At 38.0% G+C, this 13,235-nt stretch overlaps 1 protein-coding gene across 1 annotated transcript; it reads left to right on the forward strand.

Annotated features, from left to right (window-relative positions):
- LOC132621356 (uncharacterized) lies at positions 1-12,906 on the forward strand. Its single transcript, XM_060335588.1, has 5 exons — positions 1-251; positions 1,959-2,064; positions 12,126-12,197; positions 12,275-12,480; positions 12,595-12,906. The coding sequence occupies exons 1-5, from the start codon at positions 142-144 to the stop codon at positions 12,695-12,697; spliced, it is 597 nt and encodes a 198-aa protein (XP_060191571.1). The 5' UTR covers positions 1-141; the 3' UTR covers positions 12,698-12,906.
- Positions 12,907-13,235: the final 329 nt, after the last annotated feature.

Below are 13,235 nucleotides of genomic sequence, written 5' to 3' on the forward strand. Positions count from 1 at the left end.
TTCGGGAAGGTTGTGGAAAGGAGAAGAGGTTTCTTCTTCATTTAAAAAAAAAAAAAAAAGAAAAAAAGAAAAAGGACTCTCTACCAAATCGCCAGACTCTGCAAAATCGACATCTGAAACGCAAAGGCAAAGTAATAAACGATGGCAGTAAATCCTCAACTATTTGCAAATGGAATGCCTGTGCCTTTCGTGAATGAACTATTCGTCTTGGCTAGAGATGGCGTTGAGTTTGAGGTCGACAAAATCCCTGGGTAATCCCCCATACATCTATCTCCTCTCTGTAATTGTTTTTTTTCATATTTAATCCTGACTTGCTAGACTATCTGTTGGTAAATACGATTTTCTTGATTTGCTTAGCTAATTGGTAGAGTTAGATTTCTTATATGGTCACTCAACTAATACATGTTAGTCACTTTCTTTTTTGAAGAAAATTGGAATCAAGAAAAGAAGTGACTTTCTGAGATAATAACTATAAGTTGCGTAACCATCTAACAAATCAACCCCTAATTGGTGTGGTGGACGTACTATTAACATTTGAGTTCGGGTTCATAGCAAACTTAGTTGTTGGTCTTCTACGAACCTGCGCAACCATCTAACAAATCAACCCCTAATTGGTGTGGTGGACGTACTACCAACTTTAGATGTCTTGCATACATATCGGCAGCTTCAACAGAAAAAGGAAAAAAAATAGCGGTCTTCAGTTTATCTTTTTATTTTGAGATAATGGTTAAAAACACACCGGCACTATCACTTTTTCGCGAGTTTCACACCCCAACTATTCATGGTTCCCTTTTTCTACCTAAACTATCACCATCTATTGTATTTAAACACACCTAGTTGAGTTGATGGTGATAGTTCAGGTAACAGAAAAGAACAAATGATAGTTCGCCTGGTCAGTTTTTGATGTGTGTTTTAATAGTGATAGTTCAGGTAGGAAAGGGAACAACTCATAGTTGGGAATGAAACTCTCGAAAAAGTGATAGTTAAGGTGTGTTTGACCATTAACTCTTTTATTTTTTGGGATCGATGTTTTGTTGAGAGTAAGCTATGTATCCTTGATATCTCATGTTGGGGAGTCTCGCTTGAAAGAATGTTTTGGGGGAAAAAGAAGGGGCCGGGGATTTTGGGGGTAGTGGTCAGTGTAGACCTGGTGTTCTTCTCAGTTTCCGTAGTAGAAGAATGCTTTCTCGGATTGGAAGTCTTGGCTTTGCTTGAGACATCTGTGGGTTTTTTAAATGATTTTTGAGTCCTATATCATTCTTTGTTTTCTGGGGTTAGAAAACTAAAGTTTAACATGCTTGGAAATGGTAGTGGCAACTTTTTGTTTGGATTTATTCTGTTAATAAAGAAGATCCCTTGCCATATCACTTTGCTAACTTTAACTAAATAAGTTAGTATAGTATGGTAATTTTCTTTTCCTTAGCTTCTGAAGTCGTCTAAAAGGAGTTTGTGAGTGATTCCGTTGGTCCGCTTTAATGTGGACTTATTTGGCCTGTCTCTTGCATTCTTTCTTTCTTTTTCTTGGTATGGAATGCACAAAAACCATAGAATAGGATCATAAATGGAGGTTTATCTTTGGTATGATTTTTTTTCCGATGTTGTACCTTGGATTGTCTTTGAGTTTTATGCCTTCTTTGGATACAGAGGCTTATCTTTAGGTCCCCCAATAGGCTCACTAGTGGTTGGTGATATGCAATCACAAGGAGTTTCTCGTGCATCGTTATTCTACCATAGGCACAAAACCATTTTTTGGACAATAAACAATAGCATAAAATCCAGTTGTCAACTTTATCATGCTTTACTACTATGTACTTCGTTTGTTAATAGGTGGAGAATTTGTGGGAGTTGTAGAATCAACATCAACACCTCGTGCATCACTTTCTCTCCTCTTTCTGTCTTTCCCCTCCTAATCCCTGGCTTTTATATTTGTCTGAATTAATTTTACTATTTGCTGGCAGCGTAGGAGCAGTAAAAGCAAAGGGAACAGTCTATTTATCGAACATTCGGATGGTCTTTGTTTCAATTAAGCCTGTGGAGAACTTCATTGCATTTGACATGCCCCTGGTATGTATCAGCCTTTGGTGTTTAGTTGCCATGTATTGTAAGTAGCATATGCATTTTGAGTCCGATGTAAGTACTATGCAGCACCAGATTTGAATCGTCTTGTTTGCTATTTATTCATTATAGTTATAGATTTAATTGATAGTACAAGTTTGAAGCAAATGACTGGTTCTTTTTCAAAAAGGCAAATGGCTTTGGTTAGTGGTGAGCATGTGTCCTCTTTTGTTGGTATCTAGAACATGTTGCCAAGCATTTGGGTGAAGCTGGTTTTGCGCTAAGGCTCTTGTTTATTATCTTGTTTTCTTTGTGAGTACTGATAATTTGCTAATTCAACAATTTTGGGGGTTATGAAAAAGGAAATGATTGGTGTGACAGTGATTGCTCAGGAATGATGTTAAAGTCTTAATAGGCCAAAGCTTCTTAAGAAACTATCTGAAGTTCTGAACACTTATACGACTGTAGGTGCCAAGAGTACTAACCATAAAAAAGTTTTGTATGACACAGATCAATAAGATATCTTGGTGAAACTTTGCTTTAGTGCTATCTAGAAGCACTATTCTTCCGTCAATGATTTACATGTGAAAAGCTCGGAAAATGCAGGAAACTTTGAATTGGACGTAGATAGCTTTTCCATCTTTTCTTATTTCGATAGGCATCCCACCCTCACCTCAGGATGGGAGGACTTGTTTGAGCCCTAAGCTTCACATGCAAAAAGCCCAAAGTATTTTCCAGGAAAATGGCAACGTTTTAATTTTTTAATTGTTTATTTGTTATAACTTGATTCTTGGTGGCCTTTTTGACTTGGATTTTGGTGGCGTTCACTACACACCTCGATAAGAGATCTGATACGATCGTATGCAATATAATTTTCCATATGAGTCAGGTTCGAATGCCATAGAGCAAATAAGGACGATCAAGAAAATGAGGAGTTATCCCCAATTTAGCTAAGCCAAATACTTTACCGAAAGATGATGTAATCTAACAAATCAAATAAAGTTGATCAGTGGCTCACAAGTAAGGGAATATAAGGGATTTCGTAACCTAGGATTTCAAACAACTAAGGGAATATAAGGGATTTCGTAACCTAGGATTTCAAACAACTAAGGGAATATAAGGGATTTCGTAACCGAGGATTTCAAACAACTCAAGTCTAATCCAATGCATTGAGTAAACCTCACCAGTCAATCTTAAGTCAATTTAATTAGCCTTGGAAATCAATTCCCCAATTTCCCAACAACTACCAAAATCTTGACTACCCACTAGCTGTTTTCCAACAAATTAGCGAGTTTAACTTAGTTGATTATCTCTAACCTAACCAAGTTGCATTAAGCGCATTCTAATTTTTGGCTACAAGAGTGAAGGATTATCCGTTACCTCAATTACTAGACTAGGATTAATCGACCCCTCAATTAACCAAAAGTATCGTCAATTAATCTAAGCCCAAACATAATTCCCTTCCCTAGGTGAATTAAGCTAATAGGGTATGTCCTAGGGTTGATCCCTCCTGTTCGAAAGCAATAAAGCACAAGATTAATCAAATAGAGAAAAGACCCATTCGTAAATAGCATAAGATTAATCATGTTTGCAAGCATTTTGAATTGCAAGATTGAGAACTTGCCTACTGTTTATCTTGGAATGCCTCTGGGATCAATGCATAAAGCAGTGGAAATTTGGGATGGCATCATAGAGAAGACTGAGAAGAAACTAGCTTTATGGAAATCTCAGTACCTATCCTTGGAAGGAAGACTCATCTCAATCAATTCAGTCTTGGATTCTTTGCCAATATATATGATGTCCTTATTTCCTATTCCAAGCAAGGTGGTTAAGGCTTTGGACACTCTAAGAAGGAACTTTCTATGGTAAGGAAACAATGAGGGAAAAAAAGTTCCACAAAGCAGAATGCATGGAGGATTGGGGGTGAAGAATCTAAAATTACAGAACAAGAGCTTACTCATGAAGTGGTTATGGAGATATAATCAAGAAGATTAGGCACTATGGAAAGAGGTGATCCAACATAAGTATGGCCAAAATGGAAAATGGTGTACAAATGAGGTGACAAATACCTATGGTGTGGGGGGTATGGAGGACCATTAGAGCTTTGTGGCTGGCTTTGAAGGCAAATGTTAACTACAAGGTGGGTAGGGTTGACAAGATTCTTTTCTGGAAGGAAAATTAGAGTGGACAGGGGATACTCCAACCACTGTTTCCTGGCTTATTTTCTATAAGCACAAATCCAGATAGTACAATAGAGGAGATGTGGTCTCCCCAAGGCTAGAATTTAGTCTTCAGAAGACTTTTAAATGATTGGGAAAAAGCATGGGTAGCAGAACTATTGACAGTAATTGGTGGATTTCAAGGAACTAATTTTGAGCCAGATAAATTGACATGGAAGCATAATCAAGATGGACTGTTCTCTGTGAACAGATTGAACAACAAGGGTTTGACTGAAATAACATGGAGGACACCTGGACCTTGGAAATTCGAGTCAGTCGCCTAAAGGGTGGCTATTTTAAGCAAAAATTCCAAAAGGGGTCATGGGCTACACGATAAACCAAAACGGGTTTATCATGTAGCCCTCCACAAGTTACCATAATTTTCACGGAACAGTCCGTCTGTTCCTCTGTTCCATCTTTTTTTTTTCTTTTCTGCAAATCGTAGAGCCCTACACGATTTGCAAAGCATTTTTTTAAACTAATAGTAAATCGTGTACCCCTACATGATTTGCCAACCGCATTCTTTTTTAGTCCATTTTTTGCTGATGTTATTATGGCTTATTTTTTTTATTTTTTTTATTTTTTCATGTGTTGCCACATTTGATTCAAAAATATTTTAACTCAAACAAAGTCATACAATAATTAAAAATTTGCGAACATACAAAAAACACAAAAATATAAGTTAAATAAACGTCACACATTATCTGAATTGTAAATGTTAAATTAAATATGTAAATAAACTCCACAAGACGTATTATATATTTATTACAATATTAAGACAACAACATATTCGTAGAAGATTACATAAGGAAACGACGACGTACAACTTAGGAAAAAACCAAATAAGCAACAACGACTACTGATTTCGCATGGGGCAGCGATTCTGGTTATGACCTGTTTCCTTGCACGTACTACACTTCCTTGCCATGCGAGCAGGAGCTATATCCATTTCATTCCTCATTTTACTTGTACTCCACGCTCTTGAAGTTCGCTCGTATTAAGTGTTTGCAATTAAATTAAAGGGAGAAGATGGCCAATATGCCTCATCATCCAAGGGTGAAATTTTTTCACTGTACGTTTGTTTGTAAAACTACAACTGTATTACTTGCTAACATAGGTCTTTAGCTGAATGCCACGGATGTCACAAAATTTAATGTGATCATGCCATATGGTAGTTTCTCCACTTCCCACACGAACGCTTTTTCCCTTCAGCAGAGACTTTTTGGGTATTTCTGCCCTTACCTTCGTGTGCAAATGTTTGAATCTCAAAGACCCCATTAACTTTATTGTATTGATGTATGTCGGTGTGCTTTAGGGCCCTCTCCCAGTATTCTTGGAACTGCTTTTCAACAGCGGGCCACCAAGGCTTATTATGCGCAATCAATAAAGCAGCAAGGGACCGATGAACAAGATTTTTAAACGCCAGACGGACCATGGCAGTAACAGGCAATCCACGAGCTTGCTTAATAAACTGTTGTAATACTCGGAGACATTCGTTGTCATAGCTCTACCTATGACCTTCGTCCTTAATCATTGTCCATTTCTCCTCCGAAAGATTGTTTAACCATGGATGCGCTGGAGGCGACAACATTTTGATTTATTCCATTCTTATTTTGTACTTCATCTTGTGGTGCTCTGTAGCCGCCAACCACATCAAGTTCTCAAGGTCACTGTTGAGGAACTTTTTATTAAAGTTGCTTTCCAAATGCCGAACATAAAACCTATGGTGTGTAAATGGTGGTTGTAACCAATCATGTGTTTGGACACATTGCAAGATACCCTGATGACGGTCAGTAATAAGCCCAATTTCTTTTCTTCCACAAACAACTTGTCTCCACAACAACACAAGGAACCACGTCCAAGACTCAAAGCTCTCGTGTGCAACGTCAGCATATGCAAGTGGAAAAGAATGTTATTGTTCGCATCAGTTCCAACAACAATTAACAGTTTCACCTCATACTTACCATAGAGATGAGTGACGTCTATTGAGATGACTGGCCTGCAATTTTTGAATCCATCAATGCTTGGTTTAAAAGCCCAGAAAAGAAGCTTGAAGATGTGATCGCCTTGCATTGTAGTTGACTAGTGCTCCCACTCAACAACGGTCCCCGGATTGAAATATTGTAGGGCAGCCATGTATTGGGGCATTGTCTTGAAAGAACTTTCAAAATCTCCATATACCATTTCAAAAGTTTTCTTACCTCCATATACCATTTCAAAAGTTTCCTTACGCCCCTTTTGTGCTTCTATATAACTAGGGTAAACGTATACAACCCTTTTATGTTCTCGTGAACCGCTTTAATACTGATGTGTGGGTCGACCCATTGTTATCAAAAGCAAAAAGCGCAAAAAAGCTCTAAGTTCAGCTGGGGCTTTAAGTGCAAAGCGCAAATAAAGTGTGGGCTTTAATGAAAAAAGGCGCAATGGTGCAAAAATACAAATATATATATATTTAGTCCAAGACTAATAATCATAAGCATGAATAACAATTATATGGGCAAAGAAATTGTAAAAACATTACGATAAAGTGAAATATCAATTATCTAGTGTCATGTCTTCAAGAGAGGCTGACTGGCAAGGAAACGTATGTTTTAGAGCCTTGATTATGACACTGAAGCGCACATAAAGCGAGGCGAAGCGCTCAACATGTTTTGAGCCTCAGTTCAGCGCTTAAGCGCGCCTTTGACAACACTAGGTTGACCATAATATGTGGTTTCAATGTAGTAGCAACCAGGCGACTGTTCAAAGTGGAACGATCCTCCTTGTAATCATCCGTGAAGCAACACACGTCTCACGGATGATTACAAGGAGGATCGTTCCACTTTGAACAGTCGCCTGGTTGCTACTACGTTGATACCATATATTATGGTCGACCCATACATCAGTATTACGGCGGTTCACGAGAACATAAAAGGGTTGTATACGCTTACTCCTAGTTATGTAGAAGCACAAAAGGGGCGTAAGAAAGCTTTTGAAATAGTATATGGAGATTTTGAAAGTTCTTTCAAGACATTGTCCCGATACATGGCTGCCCTACAATATTTCAATCCAGGGACCGTTGTTGAGTGGGAGCACTAGTCAACTACAATGCAAGGCGATCACATCTTCAAGTTTCTTTTCTGGGTTTTTAAAACAAGCATTGATAGATTAAAAAATTGCAGGCCGGTCATCTCAATAGACGTCACTCATCTCTATGGTAAGTATGAGATGAAACTGTTAATTGTTGTTGGAATTGATACGAACAATAACATTTTTCCACTTGCATATGCTGACGTTGCACGCGAGAGCTTTGAGTCTCGGATGTGGTTCCTTGTGTTGTTGTGGAGACGACGTTTGTGGAAGTAAAGGAATTGGACTTATTACTGACCGTCATCAGCGCATCTTGCAATGTGTCCAAACACATGATTGGTTACAACCACCATTCACACACCATAGGTTTTGTGTTCGGCATTTGAAAAGCAACTTTAATAAAAAGTTCCTCAACAGTGACCTTGAGAACCTGATGTGGTTGGCGACTACAGACCACCAGAAGATGAAGTACAAAATGAGGATGGAACGAATCAAAACGTTGTCACCTCCAGCGCATCCATGGTTAAACAATCTTCTGGAGGAGAAATGGACAATGATTAAGGACGAAGGTCATAGGTGGGGGGCTATGACAACGAATGTCTCCGCGTCTTACAACCGTTTATTAAAGAAAGCTCGTGGATTGCTTGTTATTGCCATGGTCCGTCGGACGTTTAAAAATCTTGTTCATTGGTTTGTTCAAAGAAGCTCTCTTGCTGCTTTATTGATTGCAGATAATAAGCCTTGGCGGCCCGCTGATGAAAAGCAGTTCCAAGAATACTGGGAGAGGGCCCTAAAGCACACCGACATGCATCAATACAACTAATGGGGTCTTTGAGATTCAGACATTTGCACACGAAGGTAAGGGCGAAATATCCATAAAGTCTATGCTGAAGGGAAAAAGTGTTCGTGTGGGAAGTGGAGAAACTACCATATGCCACTTTCACATTAAATTTTGTGATATCCGTGGCATTCAGCCAAAGACCTATGTTAGCAAGTACTACAGTTGCAGGTTTTACAAACAAACGTACAGTGGAAATTTTTCACCCTTGGGTGATGAGGCATATTGGCCACCTTCTCCCTTCAATTTAATTGCAAACACTGAATAAGAGCGAACTTCAGGAGCGCGGAGTGCAGTAGGAGGAATGAAATGGATATAGCTCCTGCTCGCATGGCAAGGAAGTGTAGTACGTGCAAGGAAACAAGTCATAACAAGAATCGCTGCGCCATGCGAAATCAGTAGTTGTTGTTTCTTGTTCGGTTTTTTCCTAGTTGTACGTCGTCGTTTCCTTATGTAATTTTCTACGAATATGTTGTCTTTATTGTAATAAATATATGATACGTCTTGTGGAGTTTGATTACGTATTTAATTTAATATTCAGATAATGTGTGACATTTATTTAACAGATAATTACACACATACCAGCCAGGTATCTAGTTTGTAATTTTTAACCCAACTCTACACTTCTGACCTTTCGGCAATTTAAGTTCCAAAATTTTAGCCCAACTCGTCGACAACCTCCGTAGCGACGCCGGCAGCGAGTGAGACAATCGATCTGACCTTGATGTTCCTCCAACACATCACTTCCATTGAAAGTTGAGGTTGTAGAACCATGCAAAGTAGATCGAAATTTGAGTTCAGATGAGAAAATAGATCACCTAAGCTCGACAGCTGCCGATAACATTGACTGCTTTGTTGATGGACGTGCCACATCTAGCAATCTTGCTGGACATCGCCGTGGCACAATGCTCTATCGAGACAGATGATGAAAGTGGCACTAGTCCTGTCACCTCTAGCCCGGAGAACCTGTATTCGAACTTCGACATCTTTTTTTGGGATCTAGGGTTTTATTTTGCTCTTCTTTTCTCCCTGTCATTTGGATGTGTTTTCGCATAATCGAAATACAAATCCTCATAATCAAAACACTTGAAAATGGTCTTCCATATGAAGAGTGGACTCAAATTGGGGGTTTAAATTCATTATCTATATACACTGTAAATTGAGTTGGTTTCATGTGTTTATACAAAGTATATACATTATATATACAATATATTAATGTCAATATTTGAGTTGGTTTCATGTGTTTATACAAAGCATATACATTATGTATACAAAGTATATTAATGTGTGTGTGTATGTATATATATATATATACATACAGCGATGATACAGTAGTGGGCTAGAATGATATAGTGGGCTAGATTGGCTGCAAACTAGATGTGTGAGCGGTATATATAGGTTATTTCCCCTTTACTTAACTTATATTTTTTGTGTTCTTTGTATGTTCACGTAGTATTTCACAAATTTTTAATTATTGTATGACTTTGTTTGAGTTAAAATATTTTTTAATCAAATGTGGAACCAAATTAAAAAAAAAAAGAGCCGTAATGACATCGGGAAAAAATGGACTTAAGAAAATGCGATTGGCAAATCGTGTAGGGGTACACGATTTGAAAAAAAAATGCTTGCAAATCGTGTACCCCTACACGATTTGCTATTAGTTAAAAAAAAATGCTTTCCAAATCGTGTAGGGCTACACGATTTGCAGCAAATTGGAGACGGAACAGACGTATTGTTCCGTTAAAATTATGGTAACTCTTGGAGGGCTGTTTGTCGTGTAGACCGCGACCCCTTTTGAAATTTTTGCTTAAAATAGGTGCCCCTTGTGCGTCGGACTCTTGGAAATCCATTTGGAAGAGAGGCACCAACTAAGGTGAAGTGTTTCACCTGGCTGGTAGCTAGGAGAGCCTATTTGGCTCATGCAGCCCTGCAAAAAAGAGGAATTAACATTGCTTCAAGATGCACATTATGCAAGGAGGCCTTAGAGACAATCAATCACATTTTCCTTCACCGTAAAGTTACGATACACAAGTCTGGGCATTGTTCATTAACTTGGCTAAGGTGAATTGGACTATGCCTGAACACACTGCAGACCTTCTAAGCGGTTGGATAAGAAGGGGAGGGAGCAAGAGTCAGAAGATTTAGTGGAAAATAGTTCCTGCCTGCATTTGGTGGAACATTTGGAAGGAAAGAAATGACAGAATTTTTGAAGGCAGAGAATGTTCATTGCAGAAGATCCAATGGAAGGCCATTACTTCATTAAGTTGGTGGTGTAAAGAACAATATGTAGAAGAGGAAGCTCAATTAGTGGACTTTTTAGGATTATTGTAAGTACTTTTTCTTTCAGTAACGTGTAAATTTTTGGAGGTTGCCAGCATTTCCTTAATGCTGAGGAATACAAAGTTACCAGTTTCAAAAAAATAATATTCTATACAAAAGATCCATGAAGTTAATCAAAAACTGTGTCATGAAATTATGCCTAAAATCATGTCAAAATCTGAAAATATATCAACTATACCAAATATTTCATCATTACATTTAGAAATTCTCAGTCAAGAGCTTGCAATCTTCAATGAAGATCCCTTTGGTGTTTGGTTGATGAATCCTTGCTCCCAAAGCTTGAAATTAACCAAAGATGACTTAAGTTACAAAAAATGTTCTATTTATACCCTAACAATTTACACAGTTAATGAAAGTGGGAATGCAGTGCCTGAATCACCTTTTCGCGATTGATTTTAGCTAATAGCGATGTCTCCTTCAAATCTGAACTCTTCTGAATTTCTGAAGTCGCTAATGTTAGTGATTGAGAATCTCTTTTAGCGATTCAGCAATGGCGATTGTGAACTTCTGATAGCTGGCACTTGGGCAAATTTTCCTGCTCAATGGACCATTTTGCTTTTAGCGATTTAGAATTGTGATTATTGATTTCCTTAGCTTTTAGCATTTCTCTTCTTACGCCAAGACCTGCACAGTTGTGGCCCTTTTTGATAATTTTCTTCATTATTTCCATCTTTTTAACTCCAAATCAGTTGCAATCTGAAATCATGCAACTTATAAAAGAATCCAACCATATTCGTCACTTGAAGATAACAAAAACTCACGTAAGGATTCAAATAAGTTGGTAAAATTCCAACTTATTAGATTTCTACCCATAAGGTGATTGGATTCCGTGATTTAATAGTTATGGAAGTTATGTATTGAGTTTGAACTGTAATCATGGGGGGTTGCTGATATTCTCTCTGCACTTTTCACCATTAAATGGCTATACTTTGTTACGGTTCCTGACTACACCTACCGATTAATTTGCGGATGGTTGGTTGGTTGTTGCATCATGAGCTAATCTCTCGTCAATGATGAGAAAGAATTTGTACCATTGGGGTGTCTTGTGGGTCTGTTAATTAAATATTTCTCATATCAGGCAGTTCTAGTCCATTCTCTTTGGTTCTATGCAGTAGATTTTTCTACTCAGTCTTGCTTCTCATGTTGGGTCTATCACTGTTGTCGCTGCTCTGCTATACTGACTAGATTTTGTTACATCAGGGTTTCTTGAGGAAGTCCATGCCCCGCCCCCCACCCACCCCACCCCACCCCCACCCCCTCTTTTGGGTGCCCACCTGTGGTGGATGGGCTTCATGGGTATGCTGCCATGGTTTCCTTGATTGAAAGACTGATCACTCTTTCCTGCTAAAGCTTTTGTCTTCTCATCCAGTAAATAATTATGATATTAGTTTAACAATAACAATAAACAAAAATGGTTATGATTTTAGTTTGAAGTAATGAAACATTTGATGTAATGAACTCCAAAAAGAAAGAATATGTGAAATTGAAAGTGTGTTTCTTCTGACTGAAAGTGGTTTTATTTTGCAGCTTTATGTCCATAAGAAAGAATTATATGAAATTGGAAGTGTGTATTTCTTCTGACTGAAAGTGGCTTTATTTTGCAGCTTTATGTCCATGGCGAAAAGTTCAACCAACCAATATTTTTCTGCAACAACATTTCTGGACAAGTAGATCCAGTAAGTTGAATACATTGATTTGTTTTATCATGGACTATTATCCCCACCTGAGATGATTGAATTCTTCCAAATTACAGGTTATACCAGAAAATGAAAATAGGGCCTTGTACTCCACTCACTCATTCAAGATTTTATTCAAGGAAGGTGGCTGTGGAACTTTTATTCCTCTATTTTTCAATTTAATTACCTCAGTGAGACGATACCACCAACAGTCGACGCCAGAACCTAGGGTAGATCCTCTTCAAGCAGCACAAACTCCTGTGGATGAGATGATGAGACATGCGTATGTCACTTTGTCTCCCCCTTTCAAAATAGAATACAATTTTCTCAATAACCTGCTTAGGTATACATATGTTATGATTTCTTTGATAATTTGTTCTGTCCGGCCATTTTGCAGTTATGTGGATCCTAATGATCCGACAAGAATTTTCTTGCAGCAGCCTAGTACAGAATCACAACTCAGGCGTCGAACATACCAGTCAACCCAGCCAACCTCCTGAAAACCTGTGTAGTTTCTTGTTTCCAGTTGGTTGTTATTTGGACGTGCAGATTCTGTTTGTGTGTGGTTGCAACTCTCTTTCCAAACTGAGAAGAATGTATGATGTAAATGTAGTCGACTTGTATTCCTAAATGTTTGTAGGGATTAGAATCCACTTTACGTGTGTATACAAATACTAATAAACTACCTAATAAATAGGATTCTATGCCACTGGTTTGTTGCGGTCAATTGCCATGCTTTCTTATTTATTTCACTACCCTTCTGCGAGAAGTAATAGGATTTTGAGAGTGAACCCTACTCTCCATCGTATTTTCTAGATTATACATATAAATGGGTCTTGAAATAATAATTTTTTATCCGTCGCATATGAACGTAAGAAGTACACTGTTTTTTCAAAAAATATCTTTTGAGAAAATATTTTCCATGAAAAACATTTCCCTTCATAACAAACACCTTTTGTACATATTAAGTGGAAAGATTAAAGCTTTGACGGAATATTTTGCGGACTTGGTACTACCATAACACCATAGAAAAAAGGC

This window comes from Lycium barbarum, chromosome 12, assembly GCF_019175385.1.
Source record: "Lycium barbarum isolate Lr01 chromosome 12, ASM1917538v2, whole genome shotgun sequence".
Classification (NCBI taxonomy): domain Eukaryota; kingdom Viridiplantae; phylum Streptophyta; class Magnoliopsida; order Solanales; family Solanaceae; genus Lycium; species Lycium barbarum.